The 21,793-nt window shown below is 47.0% G+C and overlaps 8 protein-coding genes across 10 annotated transcripts; 3 read left to right on the top strand and 5 right to left on the bottom strand.

Annotated features, from left to right (window-relative positions):
- Nucleotides 1-12: 12 nt before the first annotated feature.
- Nucleotides 13-1,546, bottom strand: E1B28_007724 (uncharacterized protein). Of its 2 annotated transcripts, XM_043152493.1 has the most exons (5): nucleotides 1,477-1,544; nucleotides 1,026-1,405; nucleotides 880-970; nucleotides 499-827; nucleotides 13-446 (listed from the first exon to the last, which is right to left on the bottom strand). In XM_043152493.1, the coding sequence occupies exons 2-5, from the start codon at nucleotides 1,293-1,295 to the stop codon at nucleotides 141-143; spliced, it is 996 nt and encodes a 331-aa protein (XP_043010579.1). In that variant the 5' UTR covers nucleotides 1,296-1,405; nucleotides 1,477-1,544; the 3' UTR covers nucleotides 13-140. The 2 variants fall into 2 exon arrangements, with proteins under 2 accessions (XP_043010579.1, XP_043010578.1); XM_043152492.1 differs by having other exon boundaries at nucleotides 1,026-1,546.
- Nucleotides 1,547-1,826: 280 nt separating this feature from the next.
- On the top strand, nucleotides 1,827-4,049 carry E1B28_007723 (uncharacterized protein). The gene is made up of 5 exons (XM_043152491.1): nucleotides 1,827-1,984; nucleotides 2,045-2,248; nucleotides 2,303-2,642; nucleotides 2,693-3,608; nucleotides 3,671-4,049. Exons 2-5 carry the CDS (start codon nucleotides 2,161-2,163, stop codon nucleotides 3,743-3,745), a joined length of 1,419 nt encoding a protein of 472 aa, XP_043010577.1. The 5' UTR covers nucleotides 1,827-1,984; nucleotides 2,045-2,160; the 3' UTR covers nucleotides 3,746-4,049.
- A 6,637-nt stretch (nucleotides 4,050-10,686) lies between these two features.
- E1B28_007722 (uncharacterized protein) lies at nucleotides 10,687-12,195 on the top strand. The gene is made up of 5 exons (XM_043152490.1): nucleotides 10,687-10,783; nucleotides 10,842-10,946; nucleotides 11,022-11,032; nucleotides 11,101-11,633; nucleotides 11,689-12,195. The coding sequence occupies exons 1-5, from the start codon at nucleotides 10,723-10,725 to the stop codon at nucleotides 12,044-12,046; spliced, it is 1,068 nt and encodes a 355-aa protein (XP_043010576.1). The 5' UTR covers nucleotides 10,687-10,722; the 3' UTR covers nucleotides 12,047-12,195.
- Nucleotides 12,034-15,055, bottom strand: E1B28_007721 (uncharacterized protein). Of its 2 annotated transcripts, XM_043152489.1 has the most exons (11): nucleotides 14,557-15,055; nucleotides 14,413-14,494; nucleotides 14,209-14,366; nucleotides 14,042-14,148; nucleotides 13,779-13,977; nucleotides 13,512-13,721; nucleotides 13,054-13,463; nucleotides 12,906-12,990; nucleotides 12,700-12,834; nucleotides 12,416-12,633; nucleotides 12,034-12,347 (listed from the first exon to the last, which is right to left on the bottom strand). In XM_043152489.1, exons 1-11 carry the CDS (start codon nucleotides 14,690-14,692, stop codon nucleotides 12,258-12,260), a joined length of 1,830 nt encoding a protein of 609 aa, XP_043010575.1. In that variant the 5' UTR covers nucleotides 14,693-15,055; the 3' UTR covers nucleotides 12,034-12,257. The 2 variants fall into 2 exon arrangements, with proteins under 2 accessions (XP_043010575.1, XP_043010574.1); XM_043152488.1 differs by having other exon boundaries at nucleotides 14,413-15,055.
- Nucleotides 15,056-15,222: 167 nt separating this feature from the next.
- Nucleotides 15,223-16,128, bottom strand: E1B28_007720 (uncharacterized protein). The gene is made up of 2 exons (XM_043152487.1): nucleotides 15,800-16,128; nucleotides 15,223-15,745 (listed from the first exon to the last, which is right to left on the bottom strand). Exons 1-2 carry the CDS (start codon nucleotides 16,056-16,058, stop codon nucleotides 15,495-15,497), a joined length of 510 nt encoding a protein of 169 aa, XP_043010573.1. The 5' UTR covers nucleotides 16,059-16,128; the 3' UTR covers nucleotides 15,223-15,494.
- A 273-nt stretch (nucleotides 16,129-16,401) lies between these two features.
- On the bottom strand, nucleotides 16,402-18,298 carry E1B28_007719 (uncharacterized protein; the record flags this gene model as incomplete). Its single annotated transcript, XM_043152486.1, has 3 exons — nucleotides 17,843-18,298; nucleotides 17,454-17,790; nucleotides 16,402-17,389 (listed from the first exon to the last, which is right to left on the bottom strand). The coding sequence occupies exons 1-3, from the start codon at nucleotides 18,282-18,284 to the stop codon at nucleotides 16,402-16,404; spliced, it is 1,767 nt and encodes a 588-aa protein (XP_043010572.1). The 5' UTR covers nucleotides 18,285-18,298.
- A 550-nt stretch (nucleotides 18,299-18,848) lies between these two features.
- On the top strand, nucleotides 18,849-20,529 carry E1B28_007718 (uncharacterized protein; the record flags this gene model as incomplete). Its single annotated transcript, XM_043152485.1, has 4 exons — nucleotides 18,849-18,876; nucleotides 18,954-19,169; nucleotides 19,222-19,474; nucleotides 19,527-20,529. 4 exons carry the CDS (start codon nucleotides 18,849-18,851, stop codon nucleotides 20,527-20,529), a joined length of 1,500 nt encoding a protein of 499 aa, XP_043010571.1.
- A 240-nt stretch (nucleotides 20,530-20,769) lies between these two features.
- E1B28_007717 (uncharacterized protein) lies at nucleotides 20,770-21,686 on the bottom strand (the record flags this gene model as incomplete). The annotated part of the gene is made up of 5 exons (XM_043152484.1): nucleotides 20,770-21,011; nucleotides 21,077-21,219; nucleotides 21,278-21,325; nucleotides 21,382-21,468; nucleotides 21,523-21,686. The coding sequence occupies 5 exons, from the start codon at nucleotides 21,684-21,686 to the stop codon at nucleotides 20,770-20,772; spliced, it is 684 nt and encodes a 227-aa protein (XP_043010570.1).
- Between the last annotated feature and the right edge of the window lie 107 nt (nucleotides 21,687-21,793).

Raw genomic sequence — 21,793 nt, 5'->3', positions numbered from 1 at the left:
TCAGGTCAGATCCCCCCGACAAATGTATTTTTTTGTAAGTGGTCGGGGCTAGTGTCATATCACGTTAATTATATATCACAGCAAAGTAAGTACATATGTAAACTAAAAAAGTACATGGGGCCAAGATACACAGGCAATCCTCAAACGCTCTCCTGGACCAAGACGGACTTTGAAACCTTAACACCTTCACGGTCAGAGGAACTCGAAGAAATCTGCTGCATCTCCTTGAGCATTATGGGATCCTCGTTCGTTCCCGTGCTCCGTTCACCTGAGCCGAAGCTACTAGACTTGGACTTTAAGTGCTGGAATTGTACCCTTTGAGTGCCACCGATAGTGTGGGTTGCAACACCAGTAGTAGTGGAGGCTGTCATGGCGTTGGTGTACGCATCGTGAGACCAACCCTTGCCTTGAGCGATACGGAAGATGATGAGGAATGTAGAGACGCCCTGTGGTACGAGAAGTGAACACCAGCTCAGATTAACAGTAAATTGCACCCACCTGTATTTGAGCTAGCCCTTGCAAGAACAGCTGAGCCACGGGACTGTTGACTGCGAATGGTACCAAGAAGCAGAGCGCGAACGTAGAGTAAATAGCGGCTGATTCGACGACCATAGCCACGAGCGAGGTGTAGTGAGAGCCATGCATTGGACCCATGGCTCTGGTGATCCGATGACGGTAGATCAAGAGACGCAGGACAATGAGGAGCGTGACGAGGATGTTCAAAGCCAGGGACATAGTGTAATAAGGAATCGTGAAATTGATTCCAGAGGTATCCCAAGGCGACTGGGATACCGTGCCTACTTGTTTCAAGAACAAGATTCCAAAGGCTGTAGAAAACATCAGTAGCGGGTGGTAGGAAATAGAGACAAAGGGACTCACCTATGGATGCGAAGTAAAGGAGAATGGGTATGAGTAGCACGACCCAGGGCGGGACTCTACCACCTTTGTAAATCACATAACAACGCCAGACCTAGACCGACCGATGTCAGCTCATTCCAGAGACTGAGAACACCGTTTATACGCACGTTAATAACGTCGCAGAACCAGCTGAGCAAGACCATGATCACATTGGCAAGCATGTCCACTGGGAGGGAGAACATGTCATTCTCAAAGACGTTCGGGCCGCCTTCAATCATTCGACCATCGATGAAGGATTCCTGAGTGAACTGCAGCAGGCCGGCCATGTAGAGTGTGGAGAGGGTAAAAATAATCGAGATATACAGGATGAGGAAGATATTCTTGTGCGATTTGGATTTGTTCTGGTGACGGTGCATCCAGAGCAGGTAACTGGCCATCACGTAGAGGACAAACTGAATACCGTAGGCGACAGCTGCAAGGAAAGCGCCTTGGAGCCATGTATGCTCGGAGAAGATCTCGAGTGCAGTCTCCTTGGGACGATACTGGGCTGGAAAATGGTCGCCTGCCATTAGTAGAGAAGACTGAGTGAACGTCGAGGGTTACCCGAGCACTCCCTACCTGCATATTTCTAGGCCTTCGCCATATATTGACTTGATCACACTGCCTACCACTCCGGAGGCAAGTAGATAGAAGAAGTTTAATGACGTAATCACATCTCCTCGTGGCATCGGGAGAAGCTTTGAGTTGAGCGGTATTCGGACTCTCGGCCGCACACTCAATATGGCTCGATGTCTCCGTAGTACTGGAAACCAGTATCAAGCTTCAATACCGTATGGCTATCAAGTATCTGGGATACCTTGAAGGTGGACACCCGAAGGTTAAGATTAAGATTACCGTTTGATGTTGATGCTGGTCTTGAGCGATATCCGGTCGAGTTCCTTTAATAGTTCCCGCTCCTACAAAGGTTGCATGTGGTCTCCAACAGCAACAGCAAAGTTTACTTGAGCGTCTTCGGGCGAACACCACTGCCATGATTGATGGTATGTAGACATCGAAAGGCTTACGTTTTGGAGTCATCTCGGAGGAAGTGCTAGGGAAGAAACAGATATCAAGACAACAGTTTACAGTTCGTTTGAATCATGATCGATTGATCTCCTGTCCTCATCTATCAATTTTCTTGTAACAGCGCTGGTCGTTATCGGCGGACAAGCCCAGCCTCGCTTGTATTATAACGGCATGATAGTCAGTTTCTCCAGAGCAGCGTTCTTTCCTTCAGCTTAGACCCGAACCGAACAAAACACCATGGAGTACAACCACGGAGTCGTCTACAAGCCAGAGAATGTCGAGAAGACTGTGTATACTCTTGATGAGGCCCTCAGCAACGGCTTCAGTGAGTATTTAAGTCTATCGCCCTGCTATATTACATAGACTGACTCTAACACAGAATACGTTCGCATCTACTGGGCTGACTTGGCAAATACCCGACGTTGTCGTTTACTTCCTATCAAGTACTTTCAGAAACTTATCCAGTCCAATCGACCTGGAGTCAACATCGCAAACGTCGCCATCGGTCTAATCTACCTCATCACCCCACCAGGTTTCTTGTCTATCGGGGAGTACATTTACGCCCCAGACCTGTCCACATTGCGCCCTTTGCCTTTCGCACCAGGACATCTTGGTGTGCTCGGGCACCTTGAAGAGAAAGCGCCCTATACTGGACCAGACGGCAAATTGACTGTGCACGTACCACTATGTCCGCGTTCGTTATTGAAACGCGTGGTCGAGTACGTGACCAATCTGTTCTCGCAATTTGACCTACTCACATCTCTGGCAGAGACGCGAAAAAGAACTACAAAACCGATTTTCTTGTCGGTTTCGAAACCGAATTTATCCTTCTCTCCTCCACCCGCCCAGTTGTAGCTTCCAACATTCACCAATGGTCAGCTTCAGATGGCATGCTCGCTGGATCTAAAGAGGCTACTCTTCTAGAGGAAATCGGCGACGCAATGGAAGCTTCAGGCCTTTCGCTCCAAATGCTTCACCCAGAGGCCGCACCAGGACAGTACGAAGTCGTATCAGGACCTCTCGATCCCCTCGATGCAGCAGACCAAGTCGTATTCGTTCGCGAGCTCGTAGTCAATCTAGCCGCCAAACACGGCCTCCACGCGACCTTTGCTCCCAGACCATACATGGATTCAACTGGCTCCGCAGCTCACATCCATCTCTCTGTCCATCAAACCGGGGTCGAAAAATCCAGAGGCGAGTTATCGGTCGCCGAATCCACCTTTTTAGCGGGGGTCCTTGAACATCTCCCTGCAATTCCGGCCATTACTCTTCCTATACCGGCTTCTTACAAGCGTGTGGTTGATGGGGTGTGGAGTGGAGGAACGTACGTTCATTATGGTACTGAAAACCGTGAAGCCCCCATTCGTTTGACGAATGCGAGTTCGCCTCAGGCGAGGAACTTTGAGTTGCGGTTTATTGATGCGACGGCAAACCCGCATTTGGCATTGGCGGCGATCATTGGTGCAGGTTTGACTGGGATCAAGGATCAAAAAAAGCTGGAGATTAAGGATGTCCGGGGACCCAAATGTGCGTGGCAGATGGATGATGAGGAACGGAAGGCTTTGGGTATCACGAAGAGGATGCCTTTGAATATCGAGGAGGCCAGAACAAATTTGGAGAAAAGTTCAGTTATGAAGGAGGTTTTGGGGAGTGAGTTTGTTGAAAAGTATTTGTTGGTCAACAAGGTGAAGCATCAAGTTCTTGTTTTTTTTCTCCTTCCTCGCATAAACTGACGATTCTGCCAAAGACGCTGGGAGATGCCTTGTCGAACCAGGGAGAGAACGAGGAGAAAGAGCTCAGCCGATTGGTCGAATTTTATTGATAATCTTCCTCAGCTGATGTCTGGTTGCTTGTAGTATGTACCCTCCTTGAGTCACAGAAGACCAAGGCAAAATCGGAAAGACCGGAGAACGATTATGTTTGGGGGAGAACCGCGTTCAAACTGGATCAATGCTGGATGACTGACACAAGTCCTTTCTTGCTCTATTAACACATGCACAGACGTCCCGGGTCATTTGTATTAAACTTCCTTGGACTTCTCCGACAATATTATTACAAGCTTATGGACCCGGCCCTTTGTGCCGATTTTTTTGCAGATGCTTACATGCAATAAGTTAATAATACCATTCAAGTCATTTATATAAAACAAATATATATATATATACATATATTCCTATGTTTACAATGGTTCAAAACTGTTAAAAGAAAAAAAGAAAAAAATCTGTTAAACCAATCAGATATTAGACTATAAGTTTTATAAATCAAAATAGGCTCACTTGAAAAAAAACAGCAGGTTGAATTAAATTTATATCAGGTTATGCAGAACCTCTGGATAGACAATATTGATTGTCTTTGTACCATGTTCTGTGTTGGGAAATAACACCTTGATATTGGAGGCTGAAGTACATCTTGAGAGTGCAACATAAAGCTGGCCATGTGAAAACACTGGAGTCCGAAGATCAAGTCCTACAAAGCGAAGGGATTGTCCCTGAGACTTGTTGATTGTCATTGAAAATGCCAATCGCACAGGAAACTGTCTCCGCTGGAGCTTGATAGGAAGAGACTCATTGGAGGGCTCTAAAGTGATTCGTGGAATGAGAACTTCCTTTCCATCATGAGTGCCTCCCAGAATCTGACAGTGAAGAAGCCGGTTTGTCATTTCCAGTAACCGGAGTCGAGTTCCATTGCACAATCCATCCTTGACCTTCAAATTTCGCAGAAGCATCAATGGGCACCCTTTTTTTAGACATAAACAGGAAAGTGGAAGTCCAGAAGCCTTTAGAGAGTGGAGAAATTCAGCAGGATATGGTTGTTGATATGGGGCATCAGCTCCTTCTTCCACTGCAACACTATCAGCGGACTGATAGATCCGTGTGTTACCTGGAAAAGACTGGAGGATACTTGCGTTGATATCATCTACATCATCATTACGGCAGGAAAGGATTGAGCGCTCCAAAAAGTACTCATTAGGCTGAAAATGCTCAATAGATGGGTAGATTTCCTGTATAAGATCTTCAACATTGTCTCCACAACGGAATGACTGTGGCAGATTTATTGCATTGTCTGCTGGGAGGTCTTTCCCACAACCAACATCCAGAAGCCAAGTCAAAAAGTCTGCTGCACCAGGCTCATTTTGTAGCCGTAGATTTTGGGTGAGATGAAATACATGCACATGTTCCCACAGTGCTGACCTCAGGAAGCTGGCTCCAACAATCTGCTCCCGAGTACCTTTTGGAATAACTGGCAAGGTCTGCCGGAAGTCTCCACTAAAAAGAACAGTGATTCCACCAAATGGCTGATCAGTGTTCATAAGATCTCGTAGTGTCCGTTCCAATGCTTCAATGGTAAACCGATGCTGCATTGGAAGCTCATCCCATATAATGAGTTGTGTATGTTGGATAACTTTGTGAAGTCTACTGCCTTTACTAATGGGACACATGGAATCTTCCAAAATGGGAATGGGAATTTTAAACCGTGCATGAGCAGTAAGACCCCCTTGAAGGAGGAGGGCTGCAATTCCAGAAGACGCTACAGTGAGAACAACCTTTCCCTCTGCACGGACTGCACTTGCAATAGTGTTTGACACCCAAGTCTTTCCACAGCCTCCTGCACTCTGCAGGTAGAAGATTTTTCCCTCGTGGTGAGTGCATGATGCTAAAACTGCATTAAAGATAGCATACTGCTCCTCATTCATCAGCTGCTTGTTTGTCTCTACTACAGTGTGTAAAGCATGATGGTCATAGTCAAGCTGCTCAGCAAGGAGATAGTTGTCGTTGAAGATGGCATTCCACAGATTAGGATTTGCAACTTCAGGAAGGCTATAATCTGATAAATCTTTTCCATTATCCCGTAGGCTCTGTGAAATAAGATAGAGGCCATAGTCATATATGTGGTCGGCAGTTATCTGAGGGAGATTGAAGTTGGGCCGTATTTCAAGGGCATGGCGTAGATCATCACAGAGGCTATCTTTAAATTGCTCCCATAATATTAAGGGCTGAGCAGGGTGGCAATGAAGTAGCAGTGTAACAAAAAGGTCCCTCATCTGTCGCCCAAGATGCATAACTGAGGCCTCCTGAAGACATTCCCTCCACTCTTGGTCATCTTCAAGTAAACCTAATGCAAGACATGCCTCCTTATATGTGTCACACACCCGTGCTGTTGGTGTTCCCCTCCCAATGGTGCGAAGATTTTGGAAGCTGGTAGCTCCTTTAACAACAGTCAGCAACAGATGGAGATAGAAGCGCTCCCCTGCTGATGGTGCAGCAAAGTACATTCGCCCAATAGCAAAACCCCTCTCACGTGACTTCCATTTCTTTGACCTGGCATCCCATACATAGTGCTGTGGAATCTCCTGATAGGTGTAGTTCCGGGCTCCCTCATCTCTTGCATTAAGTTGAAAGTATCCAGTCAGACGATCATCCTTTTCACCCCGGGAAAGAACTTGGTCAGGATCGTCCTCAGGATGGTAATAGACCACCTGCTGATTCTCGAGATGTACAGGTAGTCTGTATACTGTAGGCTCCTCTGCATGCATATGAAACTCGAAGAGGCGCCAGGATGCCTCAATAGCAGAAACATAGCGGGCATCCAAATAGGTTTTCACCTCATCCTGTGAATCAAACTCCAGAGTTGTTCGATCATGGCCTTTATAGATGTACTTGTGGATGTACTTGATTGCCTGAACTGAGTTGCAAATCTCGACATTGATATGGCAGTTGTATTTTGCAGTGAGATAAGGATTGTATGGGACAACGTCACGATTTGTAAATATTCTGTCCTCTCCCCGAATTCTTTTTGTGACAGTCCGACCATTGTTAGGGCGTGCCAAATCAGGATAGCCATTATCAGAAAAGACAGTCTGCTCAGAAAATGCTTTGGGATAGTGTTTTGTGCAATGTCCTTGATCATCCTGGCACCTTTCATCACAGGGACCATGCAGCATCAATTTGGTGACAGTTTCATATAGGATAGGTTGAGTGATAGGGTCAGGAATTTGAGCACATGAAATATGGTCAACTTCAGCTGGAGTGCGAATACGATCCTCTGGGTCCAGGAAAATCAAAAGATGCATGTGAGGCAGACCTCGCTTTTGAAACTCAATGGTGTGGACATTTGCAACACATTTGCCAAATATGCCCAACTTGATCTCCTTCAAAAGCCCATTCTTCTTCATTTCAAATATCCGTGCAATGATATCAGGATAGTCTGAAGGTATACCGATTGTAGTCTCCTCATCGTCCTTAGGCATAGCTGCCCTGATCTCTGGCCATTGTGGATTAGCTGTCATTGTAAGAAAGATGTCAGGTTTCTGGTAGTAGCGGCAAATAGCCATGGAGTCCTGAAAGAGCTGATACATATGGCGTGGACTGCCGGTATGTGTGGAAGGGAGGATAACACGACGTCCAGTATCATTAAGATCTCCAGAATGATCATCATGGTTGATAGTATCTCTAAGACCCTGATAAAGCTCTGCACGTATCTCCCTCTGATTATTATAGATCCATGACAGCTTTGACTGCTCCGTTGAAGCCCAAGCATCAACAATGTACTGATGAAAGAGTTTTCCAGCCAAAAATACAGAGGAAAGAGCCTCATTAGCTCGGCGATGTAGACGATATGCATAATAGAGGGTTTGAGAAAGAAAGCCAGATCTGGTACGTCTATGTCCTTGGGCATTAACCAATGGTGTATCCCTATCCCAGCCTTTGTCACCTTTTGGAAACATTAGAACATAGTGAAGTGGTGTGTAATTGGGATGAAGATGGCTCATATGACGGATTCCACCCTCACGGTAGCGAAGAAGAATATCCCGATGAGGTAGAATCTGTCTATCTGTTCCATCACCAGGTATAACAGCAGCAACTTCATCAACAGTGGGTAGGTTGTATCGACGATGATCTGCATCATCTGACATGTGTAGTTGGACTTCAACATCTGTAGACTCTGTGTCTGCCTTTTCGCGTAACACTTCTGCAGCTTGCTTAAAAGTCTGGATGAATGGATTCTCCCGATAAAGCATGTCTTGGACTTCCTGCATAACAGATTGCTTCAAGTCAGAGTTTCGTTGCTGACGAACACGTAAAGCTTCCTGGGCATCATAGATATACAGCTGAGCATACTTGTGTGAGTCCTGTGCACCATTGGGATGAATGGGACCTATTGGACCAAGCCGATGGTGAAGTGAACTGAATATGCGAAATGCAAAAGGGCCTGAAGCACGTGTGACACTTTCATCAACCTTTGCTTGCAATGACGTGAATGCAAAAGCAGAGTTATACTGTCGGATATTATCACGAAAATGCTTTGAGGTCTGAGATGCAACATTAGGAGGGTCAGTTGCAAGTCCTTTGCCAATGAGCAGACGTCGCAGGGGTTCAGGGGGAGGGGAGAAGGGAGGGAGAGATATTTGGCCCTGGAGGCAACAACTGCCAAATAATGAAACAGCTCTTGTTGAGGTTGATAGTTTTTCAGCATCCCAATGAAGTGCCTGACACTTTTGACAAACTACATCCATAAGCCCAAGGTTATGTCGACTCTCAGGCTCTTGATATGGTCTACGGCCTAAGTGATGCTGTCTCTCCAACTCATGCTGAGCACGACGACGACGCTGTTCTACGCGTCGCTGCTGTTGTTCTTCCTGCCGTTGCCTTTCCTGGACTTGGAGTTCATGCTGACGATGCTCCTCCTCCATCTGCCGTTGCCTTTCCTGGGCCTGGAGTTCATGGTGACGACGCTCCTCCTCCATCTGCCGTTGCCTTTCCTGGGCTTGGAGTTCATAATAACGATGTTCCTCTTCCTCCTGCTGTAAATGTAAATCTCTTTGTTGTCGTTGCTCTCGCAGCTCCTGAGCCCGACGTTGATTGTGTTGACGTACTGCCTGCTCAGCATAGCGTCGTGCTTGAGTAGCACGGAACTCTTCAGCACGTGCTGTCATTCGCTCTGATCGCTCCCGTTCCCGTCTTTCTGCAGCGCGTGCAGCTTGTGCAAGCAAAGTATTATTCTGCTGCAAAGGTGAGAGACGTCGAAAATGCTCATCACGTTGATGTGTATAGTTTCGGTTTTGGATTTGTGCAGCAGTCATAAATGGTGGATGAGATACAGGAGAACCATATATATGAGTGGCACGTTGATATGGAGTGAGGGGTAGAAGAGGAATATATGATGGGGAAGGTGTATGAGATGCATGAAGACCCATAGAATATGGAAACAAAAGTGGGGGAGTGTTGTGGACAGGAGTAGGAGAAGGTTCACGTCTCTGAGGAGGGTGACGACGATGGCGATGACTTGGAGAAGTCATCTGTAGTTCTCGCTGGCGACGAAGACGCTCACGCTCAAAGTTCCGATTACGCTCAGGAGTATGAGGAGGGCTCAAGTTTTGACGACGCTCAGGAGTATGAGGAGGACTAAAAACACCATGAGCACACAATCAATTTACTAAGGGGATCACACGAACCTGTGTGAAGCATTATGATCTTGGTTTGAAGTAGAAAAACTCTGAAGGGGATTTATAGACCTTCAATAATAATAAAAAGTTGTAATCAGAACTGGACTGGAATACAGAAAAAAAGGCTTGGCTCACATATCACATCAAGTATGTAAGGGAGAAAAGGGATATAGAGGCTGGAATAGAAAGGGATAGAGGATGGAAAGGGATAGGGGATAGGAGATGGAAAGGGATAGGGGATAGAGGATAGGGGATAGAGGATAGAGGATGGAAAGAAATGAAGAAAAGCCAGAAATTGAAAGCTTGGATTGAATCCAAAGCAGATGGCTGACAATCTGAGCTTGAAGCTACAGAAGTCACAAAATCCGAGCTTGTAGCTATGGAAGTTACAAAATAGATTTGAGAAATAACTGAGTTGGAAACCGTAGCAGTACAACACAATTCAACAGACTCCAGAAATCAGCGCAAGACAACGTGTGTTAAGAGAGCAAAAAAATTGGGGGCAACTATGCAGAGATCGTAAAATCTGCACCCTTCCGGTCCCGCCACACCAACTCTCCACAGCGTCGTATCCAAACAGAGGCCCTGGTCAACAGCCAAACAAAGGACTGGGGGTGGGCTTGCTTTGGAGGTAGCTTTGTTCTATGGAATCAAGAAGAATGTAATAGTACAGCCAGGGAAAGGAAGGGGAAGGTTCACAGGAACAGAACTGTATAATGGAAACAGCAAGAGATGAGAAATTATTATTAAAAAAAGAGTATAGAAATATAAAAATTACCCAACAGAGACACTTGCAACAACAGAGAAACCTGCAATAACAGCTGAAATAATATATGTCAGACACAGTAGAAATTAACAGAAATATAAAAAGTACTTGGTATCTCTGAAGAAGAAAAGTTAAGCCCCAAGCACAAAGGGGAAATCAAAATCTGCAATAACAGCTGAAACGTATGTTAGACACAGTAGAAATAAACAGAAGTATAAAAGGACAACAGTACCTCAGACACTCACAAAACAAAAAAAAGCTATAGCAGGGATACAGAGGGAAGGGAAAAGGCAAGCTGTGGGGGAAAGGGTAAAGAGAAAAGTGGTGGAAGGCGTCGTGTGCACAGGAAATTTCGATCTCCGCTTTAATTTACCCTGGTCCTGTCGCATAGATCATTTTTTGGAGATAATCGCTGATAATCGCTGATAATCAGGTCTCTTTGTCCCATTATATATAGGATTATATATAGGATTAATGAGGAAAGATTGCTTGTATGTCATATGTCACGTGACCGTTGATAAGAGGACGCGTCCGAGGGTCTTCTCACGCGTGGCGAATAGCTTGCCACCCAGCATTCTCTCCTCCCTCGATGGCCAGTCAGTGCAGTATCTGTCTTTCTTCTATAAAGGAGCCGGTCTCTATCCCTTGTGGTCAGTTGTAACATATTACCTCTTCAACATCTAATTTAACATGGTCTCGGTCGCGTAGGACACATTTACTGTGCCGAATGTCTAGGAGAATACATCAACGCTGCCGCTAGTCCAAATAGCTACAACTCTACCTGTCCTACCTGTCGTACAGAATTTCCTATTGGTTCGTGGCTGGTTTCTCTCAATTAACGCAATCCGCAAAACTAAAAAACTAAACAATGAAATTACAAACGTTCAGTTAGTCCTGAGGTGCGTTATCATCTTTCTTTTAAAAACATTAAGACACCCTTATTCACGCGTCTGTTCACTTTATAAAGCGAACATGCCTCCCAAAACAAGTCCAAAAATACCTCTTCCCCATAATCCGACGCGTCTACCTTCCCGACGCCCCTGCTCCCTCTCCAGCACTCCAAGCCGAAAACCAAAGACTCCTAAATTGCCTCAACGCATCCCAAAACACGCGTCAACGACTAGAAGATCAAGTTGCACATTTGATGCAACAGTGCGAGAGACACATGTCTGCTGCTGCTGCTCATGCAAAAGGGGAAAAGGACGCGATGTTGGAGGTGGAGAGGTTGAGGAGGAAGGTAGAGTATGAGATGAGGGTGAGGAAGGATTTTGAGGTGGAGAGAGATGCTGAGATGCGAAGGTCGCTTGATTTGGTAAATGAGCTCGAGCGTTACCGGAAGGAGGAAGGAGAGGTTGGGTCAGATGAATCAGGTAACAGTGGCGCTGGTGATATGCGTGATTATTGGGCTATGGAGCCAATTCCAATCCGGGGAAGGATCCCTTTTACTGTAACTTCGAGTGACGAAGACAGTAGTGAGGACGAGCATCCCATTACTGTTAGGTGTGTTGCGTAGCCCTTTTTCCGAATGAAGTATTGATGGCCTTGCTTTATGTAGACGACCCGGAGCCATCCTTTCAAGCGCTCGTATTTCAGAACAAACCCAAAGACAAAATGTACTCCACCCTAGTCCCATTCGCCGCCCCAACAAACGTCATTTCCGTCTTTCCAACCCGCTCAGCGATGGTGACTCCGACGGGTTGTTATCAGAAGATGAAGAACCACCACAGCAGAACACGAACACGAACAACTACGCAATGGCACGGGCTCCCCGTGCCTCGGAGGCTTCGTCCTCAATCACTCCACGACGACGAGTGGTGAGGGAGCTTCCCTTCCGTCCTTGTACTCCCCCTCAACTTACGGCTCTCCCCCAACCTCCTACGAAGCGTATGAGGGTTGCAGAGCGGTTACGTTGAGGGGTTGAGAGTCGTTTCGTAGGGATGTGCCTTTCGCAATTTCTTCTTTTACGCTTGCTTTTTTCTTAAAGGTTATAATGATGTATATATGCAAATACATACATGCTTTGCTTCCGACTGCGATCACACTCGTAATCAACACATCATGATCCATTATCCAAGACGATCACAGCTATATAACTCTCTCGGTACTAGGTAGTAAACACTCCCTTTACTCTTTATGATCTTCCTTGATCAGGTCAGCCGCCTTTTCAGCAATAACGTATACAACAGCTTGTGGATGGCATTCAGGGATCTTGGGCTAAAAAAAAACCATTTGCTCAGCAAGAAACTCTCGAACGAGTCAAAAAAAGGGAAGAAGAGACTGACAAAGACGGAAGCATCCACAACTCTCAGTCCCTTCACCCCCTTTACTCTCAAACTCGAATCTACCGGCGCCTCATGGTCGTGCTGAGAACCCATCCTGACAGTCCCGGAACCATGACTAATAGAGACAGAGTTGTTCCGTGCGTAGTCCGCTCGTTCAGCGTCTGTGGTGAACGGGTTGAGTTTGGAGATGATGTAGTCTTTCCATGGTGAGTCCGTGGCTGGTTTCGGAGGAGTAGAACATGAGCAGGGTTGAGTGGGGTATGACGGTTAAAGGCTTCTCGTACCGTTGAAATTTAATAAATCTTCAGCGTCTTTCATAACTTGAACCATGGAATCGATGTCGTAAGGTGTAGAGAAGATGTTGGGGTTGATAACAGGTGGGTCGAAAGGGTTAGAGGAGCGGAGGGTGACTTGTCCAACTGGAACCCAAAAGGGATGGATTTAGATCTCAGCCCAAGGAGAAGTACTAAAAGAAAGCTGCACCACGTACGAGATGTAACAGACACGACAGACGTCAATATCGTCAAGTAATTCCCTGTCCTTGGTACTGGCTGTCCAAACTCTGCCCATCCGTTCTAAAAGGTTAAAGTTTGTCAGCACACAAAAAAAAGGTTCTCCCAACGAAAAGCGCCATCCACCAAATAAATCATCTCCGTATTCCCACTTCTCTTTCCACTCGACGGATCCTCACCTCCCCTGAACCCCTCCGGATGTCTGAAAAACCCAAGCGTATTCCCAGCATGTGGCATCACCATAATCCCCTTTCTCTCCTTCTGCCACTCTTTAATCCACCGTTCCTCAACATCCGGATATCTCGTCACATCATCAAACGTGTTATTATCAGCTACAAGCCAATAGTTGGGTAAGAGAGGGTGATCAGCGAGGTGTTTGCCTACTCCAGGTGAGTTGACGAGGACTGGGATATTGAGCGAGGGGTTGGCTAGGTCGGCTTGGGAACCGATTCCGGAGAGCAAGAGGAGGTGTGGGGTGTTAAAGGCTCCAGAGGAAAGTATGATTTCTTTCGCGGCTGTGATTTTTCGTCGAGGGGCTGATAAGAAGTTAGAGTCCTCCCTTCAGAGATGTGGGAAGAACTCACAATCAGGAGTGTTGGTTATTTCCACAGTGTCGATCCTAATCTTGCGACTTCCGTCACTTCTATTCGCGTTGTTCTGGGAAGAAGACAGCTTGACGGCCCTGGCGTTTACGACGACATCCAGATTCTTGCGGTGGAGAACTGAGGAGTGTAAGTAAGCAGTCGAGGCGCTGCTACGCTCTCCACGACTGGTAATGGAGCTTTGCAGCCAAGCTAGGTAGGGGTCAGGATTAATCCATGTTCACATCGATTGTGGAGGGAAACCCATACCAATGCCAACCATATCACCCGCGTTGGAGTCTGGGTTGAACGAATAGCGAGAGCCGTCTCGGGTCGAATTAAGAACCCTCTGGTCGATGTTCGTATGGAATCCTGTCGTACTGATCTGGACTGGTCCTCTTCCGTGAGCGCTTGGGATGACTTCTTTACTGTCATCGTGTTCGTCGGGTGGGAAAACGAGGCGTTGGACCTGAGGGAGAGAGGAGAGAGTGAATTGGTTATTAAGACGAGGAGAGGATGGTCGGTGGACTTGCCTTATCGTAGTATCTCTCTACACCACTCCACGACCATCCCGGGTCATCGACTAGACGACCAAAGTTGTCCCAATAATCGTTGGATGCACGGTTCCATGTCATATGGTCTGGAAAGAGAGTCAAATCAGTCGCGCGATCCCGGAATAGGCCATGACAATGATACTCACTAAGACTGCTACTCCCCCCAAGCACCTTCCCGCGAATCATGGGGATGGTTCTATTGAAAGCACCAGGTTGCGGTGTGGACGTATAGTTCCAATCGACCTCTGACCCAAACAATCGACCATTCTCGAAGGGAATAGGGATTTTGTCATTGGTGGTATCACTGTTTCCTTATCAATGATGGTCCACAGCAGCGGCAGTCTTCTCACCTAGGCCCAGCTTCTAAAAGTAACACTTTCCATTTTTCACTTTCGGAAAGACGTGATGCGAGGACGCTTCCCGCTATACCACCTAGAAAAAGAAGCAGACTTCAACGAGTTCCAAACGAGCATGATACGAGTCAGGTAGCCCACCTCCGACGATAACATAGTCATACTTTGCATCTGACGGTATGTCATCGATGAAATTGTGTAACGCCGCTTGCGTAGCCAAAGGTAGAGAAAGGGAAAGGAGAAGGACGAGAAGTCTCGCAAATCTAAGAGAAGCCATCCGAAAGCAAGGCAGTACCTTGAAGTAAGTTGAGCACCCCCATATTTATGAGATAAAGTCGGTTGGTATTGATCTGACGGCTCGCTGGTAAATGGGTGAGTGTAGATTCGGTGTTCAGTGGGTTGGTGGACGTAGAAAAGAACAGCAACAGATGATGATCGTGCCTCAGCAAAACATCAAAGTAGCAATTGCACTTGTTGGACTTTTGACACAGCTGAGTAACCTAGATCTTCAAAAGAGAAAGGGAGGTGCGTGCTACGTTGACGAGTTGTAAGGGAGGCCACGAAGAGCTTGACGCATTTGCGCTTCATTTTTGACTATTGAGAGTTTGAACATGGAGGACTCGGTGCAAGCGGTTGAGCAATCCATGACCGGCAATTTGCGCTTTCCCGTTACTTATAACCCACCTGGCGTCGATCCAGCGCCAATGCTATACAGATCTAGTGCCTGATAGCCGTGTTATTGTTCGACATTGACAAAACCACCATTCAAGTACTATTGTAACCACAAGTATAGGAACCAGTTCTACCGTGAAAGTTACATTATCCTTCAAGTTGACCGGTATGCACACACCAAACCTACCAGCTTCACACTACAAGTTAAGACTCTCCCCTTTCTCTCTGACCTGACACGCGTTCATGATCAGAACGGGGAGAAGACTGACCCGCAGTGACCTTCGCTGGACGTGAGCGGGTGCTGGCGCATCACGATGCGAGCACCCAAATCACGGTAGGCTAGCGATAGGTCCGAAGTAAAACGGCGAACCCTGCAAATGTGCACATATTCCCAGCCGGTCAACTCGCTACCCCATCGAAACAGCCCATACAGTGACCCCAGCCGCTACAGCCAAACATACTATGACGAGGAGAGCAAACAGACATCTCCATGCCCAGAAGAGCTCGACTTTCCGGAGTCGTGAGACGATGATAGCCCGTTCGGCTTCAGTCTTTTCTGGGAGCCAGGCACAGAATGAGGATGTGGTGGAGGAAGGGTCGGGCGCACGGAGGGGAGTAAGAAGAATAAGGGAGCCTAGGATCCAGAATGGTGGGAATACTAAACGAGGGGTTTGGTGAAAAAATAAAAGGAAAAATCATCTACAGAACGCACGGAAGCCAAACTTGAATAGATGCTCTGCGAGAGTAGGCGGTTGGGCAGACTTTTTCGTATATTCAGGAGGTTCTTGATATGCTGGAGGAGCGATATCAGCTTCCAAGTCAAGGTTGCGGGATGGCATCGAACGAGATTCTTGAGTGCGAGCTGGTCGAGGGGAGGAAATCATTGTCTTCTGGAGACTCCATTTTACTGCAGCGTTTGGTTTATGTAGACAGTAGCGGACAAAAGAAAATATCGAAACGCACAATGGCATCCGCCCCGATAAATAATTCCCAAATCGGGTAGTTTGTGGTGAATAAACAGATACAAATAGTAATCCTGCCGTAGCAACCACTCAATCGGGCAATTTTGTTTTCAATTGTCCACATCCTACATTGTTCATCCACTCCGCTTCCTACGCTCAAGGCGCCATAATAAGGCGGAATCGTAATTTGAGTAATCATCCATGTCTTTCCCCAATCCGGCACTGTCAATGGAGGCACAAAGGTAGTACATAACAAGATAACACAATAAGTTTAGAGGGCATAACATGATCACAAAAGTGCCCTGGCTATCCTACAGTCAGTCCTCTCGGCCACAGATGTATGCCAGTAGCTTCAACTTGACGATCTTGAGAGCAGTACATCCTCCGTAACATACACATGCCACAAAGACACCCACTTTCCATCATAGCCACTGGGTACGACAAGTTTGACATCCTTCTGAGAGTTAAACAGAATATAGTAAAGGTTGTAATCACTGTAGTGTTTCTGTAAGAATTGCAATCCTTCCTCGTTGACCTGGTGTTCCTCGGAGACGGTAAACTGCAACGCAAAGACAGATCGGAGTTGGGGGTTAACGATGAAAGAGTTGAACGTTTCCTGATTGGGGGTGAGTGGTAGATAATAGCCCGAGATATCCCACGAAACATTGGCTTGACCCGATTTAGCTTCTTTGGATGTATACCGGTACAATGTGAGTGATTGAGGGCGAGTGGATGTTTCGGGGACGGCTTCGACGAAGTATGTATCGGGACCGACAAGCAGATAGCTTTCGGTTCTTGGCTCTTCAGGCGGGGGCGTTGTATAGACGATAAGGCTATCTGTGAATATTTCCGGCCCCTGGTTGTTCGACTCCAACTGAGTTGCCTTCCAGTGCCCCCCTGTTGGCAAGTCCTGGTGAAGTATATCCTCCAAAAGACGTACTGCAGTGCCCCGCGTTTGTCCAACCGAGTTGAAGAATGTGTATATGTCCAAGACGTGCGAATTCCAAATCCCGGGACAGGCTGTTTTTACGAGCTTCAAGCCTTGTGGCGTATGGAAACCGACTGTAATCTGGTTGCGCGTTTCACCGGGGTATATGCCCAGGATCCAATGAGAAATGCCCTTGTCATCTACGTTCAAATCCTGTATATGAAAAACCAGTTTTTTGAGCTCGTCGAAAGTGAATCGCTTGATCTTGGACTGCAGTTTAGAACGGTATTGGTCGATTTGACGGGCATATTGGGTGATAAGGCGAGGGGATGGCCCATACGCCGTCGCAAACGTCGTCACTTCTTTCTTCGTCAGAATCTTCGCAAACTTTCTATCAGGCCAAAACCGTCTCCTATGCAAGATGTGAGAAGGCGGCAATAGTAAGAAAGAAAATACACGGAACACGCATGACCAACAGCTCTCGTAGTGGGCTGGGCTTCATGAACCACATATAGTTGTAGGTATTCTGCTTCTCAGTCCAACCGAGACAAACCTTCCATGGGGAAGCCGCTTGGATAACCCGTGCGCCCGAAGCCAATATGGCTGCGTTGGGAGATACGTTTCGCTCGTTTGAATCCATAAGGAACCAGACATTGTTTGACATGGTAAAACCGAGCCCAAACTCCTTCATGGCGTAGTGAAACACGCCCCTCTCACACCAATAACTAAATTTATTGGATGCGGTCTGAAAACAAGTAGGGAGACGATTGAGGAGACGTTCTACGAGAACGTAATATAGAAAATGGCTCTTGCCTGCAGACAAATGTCATTCTGAGGTTATTTTCGGGATCGTAGTGAGACTTACCGATGCCGGGAGTTCCACAGACGATAAAAGCACCACAGGCACTGTCTTCTTTATCTTCGTCCTCACTTTCATCTTCGTCTTCGGGTTCCTCTTCGTCCTCACTTTCCTCACTAGGTGAAATGCACCGGACTGGGCTGTGGTCTTCACCTCCATAAGAGTCCGCCTGAGTAAACTTTGTTTTGGAGGGCTCCTGTCCAGCAAACCAGCGATTTGCATCGCAAAGAGCGACTTGGTATTCAGAAGTGACCAATATGCGGCGCTGATATCTGGAAGTGAATTGGAAAAGAACCTTGAGGGATTCGTATTTTTGGCCAGGTTCAGATTCAGAGCCAGCGACATCCTTGAAAAGAGCACTACGGTCTTGTTTTCTCCAGGCTAGTTCATGTAGTTTCTGGAACTTGTCGATGAAGCTTTCCTGGTTGGCGGGATCGTCGAGCGGCATTGAATGGATGTTGTGCTGAAATTAGGGCTGTTCAATTATAAAATTGACCATTTGGCTACGATTTCAAGCTCAGACAGGGCGGTCGGTCAAAATTTTGCGGTCAATTTTATAATTGAACAGCCCTATTTGCATAATGAATCAGGCGAAATCGCATTTCATTTCTCCCGAATCCGTCCCGATAAATTCACCAAAACGGGCAGTTTGTGGTGAATGAACATAAAATTAAAATCGCTGCCGTGACAACCAATTTCCGATTAGGCAAATTTTTTCTCCATTGTCCTCATCCTACATTGTTCACCTACTCAAGGCGCCGTACACTAATAATTATAGAAGGCGGAATCATAATCTCCATTCAGCAAGCAGACATCGTGGCCTTATGATCTTATCTGAGACTTGTCGGGTGGGTCCCCTATCATACAAGAGCCTACACCAGCCCCACCCAACCCACCCCTTGCATTCATGCCGCTTGCGATCTCGCCGAGCACTTCACCAGAATCCCCGACAATTTCCAGAAATTATATGAATTAGCCTGGAAAAAGCAAGACCGTAGTGCGCTTTTCAAGGATGTCGTTACCACTGAACCTGGCCCAAAGTACGAATCCCTCGAGGTTCTCTTCTGGATCGGTTCCAGACATCAAAGCCGCATATTGGTCACTTCTGAATATCAAGTCGCTCTTTCTGATGCAAATCGCTGGTTTGCTGGACAGGAGCCCTCCAAAACAAAGTTCACCCGGGAGGACTCTCATTGGAGGCGGTGCGTTTCACTGAACGACGAGGATGACGGTGAAGACCAGCAAACGGATACATATGATCCGGCCTGGGACCGGGATGAAGGTCAAAACAGTACCAGCGGCGCTTTTATCGTTTGTGGGATTCCCGGCATCGGTAAGTCTCACTACGATCTCGAGAATACCCTCACCATGACATCTGTCTGCAGGGAAGAGTTATTTTCTGTATTACCTTCTTGTAGAACGTCTCCTCAGGCGCCTTCCCACTTGTTTTCACAATGTCTGGTTTCTTGTGGACTCAAATGAGCAAAACATATCTCTCGCAGCCATATCAGCTTCGGGTGCACGGTTAATCCAAGCGGCTTCCCCGGGGAGGGCTCGTCTCCGCTGGATTGAGAAGCAGAATGCCTTCGCCTACGTGTGGCTCATGAAGCCCAGCTCAACACGAGAACTGTTGATCATGTGCGCTGCTTGTATCTTCTTTCTTGTTATTGTTTTATCATATCTTGAATAGGAGTCAGTTTTGGCCTGATAGCAAATTCGTGACAAAGGAAGAAGTGAAGACGTTTGCGACCGCTTATGGCCCATCCATTCACTTTATCCACCGATATGCCCGTGAACTCGACCGATACCGTTCTAAACTGCAGTCCCTGATTCAGCAATTCACTCTCGGCGAACTCAGAAAACTGATTCTCCGTACACAGGATTTGGACGTGGACGAACAAGGCATTTCGCATTGGATCCTAGGTATATACCCGGGTGATGAACGTAACCAGATTACACTTGGTTTCCACACGTCCAAAGTTTTCGATCTCGTAAAAGCAGCCTTTTCCGAGAGTTGGAATTCGTACGCCCCGCAGATTTATGTACGGCTCAACCGGGTTGGGCAAACGCGAGGCTCTGCAGGACTACTCTTGGAGGATATCCTTCACCGAGACTTGCCAATGGGCGGGTATTGGAAGGCAACCCAGTTGGAATCGAAGAACCAGAGGATCGAGGATACCATCTTTACAACGACCTCGCCTGGAGATCCCAGAACCGAGAGATATCTGGTCGTCGGCCCCAATACAGACATCGTCGAAGCTGCACCCAAAAGATCCTCTCGTCCCCAACCTCTCGCATCGCACCGGTATGAAATTGAAGAAGCTCACTCGGGGATCGCCAATGTTTCATGGTATAATTTGGGCTATTATATACCATTCAGCTGCAATCAAGCGACGTCGTTCAACTCATTTATCGTCAACCCCCAACTCCGATCTGTATATGTGTTGCAGTTCACTGTCTCCAAGGAACACCAGGTCAACAAGGAGGGATTGGAGTTCTTACTGGAGCACTACAGCGGTTACAACCTTTACTATGTTCTGTTTGGTGTCCGGGAGGATGTCAAACTTGTCGTACCCAGGGGCTTTGATGGAAAGTGGGTTTCACTGTGGTATGTGCACGCCACGGAGGATGCACTGCTGAAACAACAAACTGAAGCTACTGGAACACCGAAGTCTGGAGTTGTGAGAGGATAACAGCGTGTTTGTTTGGCTTTGGTTTTTTTGGGGAGCCAGACACAGAGGAAACCAATCGAAGTCGAAATTTAGAGATGGTTGGGACGAGCTGGTTGAGGGGAGGACTCGGAATCACTATCTTCTGATGATTCTTTTATGCTTCGTGTCTGGCTTATGTAGACAATTGGGCAATTTTGTTCTCGATTATCCTCATCCTACATTGTAAGTAATGTTCACTAGTATCGACTTCACCCGCTTTCTTCAAGGTGCCGTATAAGGCGGAATCGTAATCTGAGTAACCGTCCACGTCTTTCCCCCATCCGGCGTTGTCAATCCAGTATGCTGAACCCCACCTCCAACACCCAGCGTATTCTTGAAATCAGGGTCAGCACGAGATAGGATGATTTTCGTGTTCTTGTACGTCTGAGTTGAGATGGTACCACGGCAGTTGGATTGACATTCAGTTCCTGTACCCCAGCCACCTTGGATGAGAGGTCCGTCGACTGAATGGTGGTGGGTTGTGGTTAGTACCCCAATGTCAGGAGGGAGGGAATTAAGGGCAACGTACAGCTCTGAAGAGTTGAAATGACTTTCCCATTAACAGTTACGGTTTGGTCCCATGTGCGTTGATCTGATGCGAGTTTATAGTGGATGTCGATAGGGGTATTTCCATCGACTGGGACGAGAGGACCGCTCTTTTGGCCTCCGACGCTTTTCAAGTTAAGCGCAATAGCATCAATTCCTCGTAGCTAACAACATGGAAGCTCACCCAAAGTAACTCGCCGAAACACACCACGAAGTCGCATTTGCGCCACAACTGAGTCCTTAGTTCAGTTCTACGATTCAGAAAACGAGATAAAATATTTAACTTACTACGCCTTCTGATCCCTCAGCTGGTCAGCGCCGGATTGAATTAGACCACTGGTCGCATTGCTAGTACCGGGCCACAAGAACAGTGCGCTTGAAAAGGGGGGGTATGTCAGTTTATTAAGACGACGAGATTTTTTGGCTTACTCTTGCGGGTTAGTAGGAGGTTTCCCCGGAATAAACGTAGTGAAGCTTTCAATGACCGCAGAGTTGGGGGAAGTGGGGCCTAAAGAAAAAGCGGGGCCCCAAGAGTCTGCTAAAGATACGACGGCGACACCGAAGAGGACGAGGATTCTGCTAATGCTGGGCATCCTTTGAGGTTTTTTCAAGGTTTTTTTTTCTCGAGGCTCTTGCACTTGATATATAATGGATCCTGTACTACGAGTATTTTCCGCATGTTGGGGAAAATAGGACATTT

This window comes from Marasmius oreades, chromosome 4 (assembly GCF_018924745.1).
Source record: "Marasmius oreades isolate 03SP1 chromosome 4, whole genome shotgun sequence".
In the NCBI taxonomy this organism is placed as follows: Eukaryota; Fungi; Basidiomycota; class Agaricomycetes; order Agaricales; family Marasmiaceae; genus Marasmius; species Marasmius oreades.
This window is presented reverse-complemented; position numbering and strand designations above follow the sequence as displayed.

What these genes read in the sequence shown, in the direction of transcription:
- E1B28_007724 (XM_043152492.1), bottom strand. Translation starts at nt 1,427, where the DNA reads ATGGCAGGCGACCATTTTCCAGCCCAGTATCGTCCCAAGGAGACTGCA. An exon ending in CCTTTACTTCGCATCCATAG is followed by an intron (nt 828 to 879) that starts GTGAGTCCCTTT and finishes TGTTTTCTACAG; the next exon opens with CCTTTGGAATCTTGTTCTTG. An exon ending in AAGGGCTAGCTCAAATACAG is followed by an intron (nt 447 to 498) that starts GTGGGTGCAATT and finishes CTCGTACCACAG; the next exon opens with GGCGTCTCTACATTCCTCAT.
- E1B28_007723 (XM_043152491.1), top strand. Translation starts at nt 2,161, where the DNA reads ATGGAGTACAACCACGGAGTCGTCTACAAGCCAGAGAATGTCGAGAAG. An exon ending in GGCCCTCAGCAACGGCTTCA is followed by an intron (nt 2,249 to 2,302) that starts GTGAGTATTTAA and finishes ACTCTAACACAG; the next exon opens with AATACGTTCGCATCTACTGG. An exon ending in AGTATTTGTTGGTCAACAAG is followed by an intron (nt 3,609 to 3,670) that starts GTGAAGCATCAA and finishes ATTCTGCCAAAG; the next exon opens with ACGCTGGGAGATGCCTTGTC.
- E1B28_007722 (XM_043152490.1), top strand. Translation starts at nt 10,723, where the DNA reads ATGGCCAGTCAGTGCAGTATCTGTCTTTCTTCTATAAAGGAGCCGGTC. An exon ending in GCCGGTCTCTATCCCTTGTG is followed by an intron (nt 10,784 to 10,841) that starts GTCAGTTGTAAC and finishes TCGGTCGCGTAG; the next exon opens with GACACATTTACTGTGCCGAA. An exon ending in GAGCATCCCATTACTGTTAG is followed by an intron (nt 11,634 to 11,688) that starts GTGTGTTGCGTA and finishes TGCTTTATGTAG; the next exon opens with ACGACCCGGAGCCATCCTTT.
- E1B28_007721 (XM_043152489.1), bottom strand. Translation starts at nt 14,692, where the DNA reads ATGGCTTCTCTTAGATTTGCGAGACTTCTCGTCCTTCTCCTTTCCCTT. An exon ending in AGATTTATTAAATTTCAACG is followed by an intron (nt 12,634 to 12,699) that starts GTACGAGAAGCC and finishes CTCCGAAACCAG; the next exon opens with CCACGGACTCACCATGGAAA. An exon ending in TTGTGGATGCTTCCGTCTTT is followed by an intron (nt 12,348 to 12,415) that starts GTCAGTCTCTTC and finishes GTTTTTTTTTAG; the next exon opens with CCCAAGATCCCTGAATGCCA.
- E1B28_007720 (XM_043152487.1), bottom strand. Translation starts at nt 16,058, where the DNA reads ATGCCATTGTGCGTTTCGATATTTTCTTTTGTCCGCTACTGTCTACAT. An exon ending in TCTATTCAAGTTTGGCTTCC is followed by an intron (nt 15,746 to 15,799) that starts GTGCGTTCTGTA and finishes CCCCTCGTTTAG; the next exon opens with TATTCCCACCATTCTGGATC.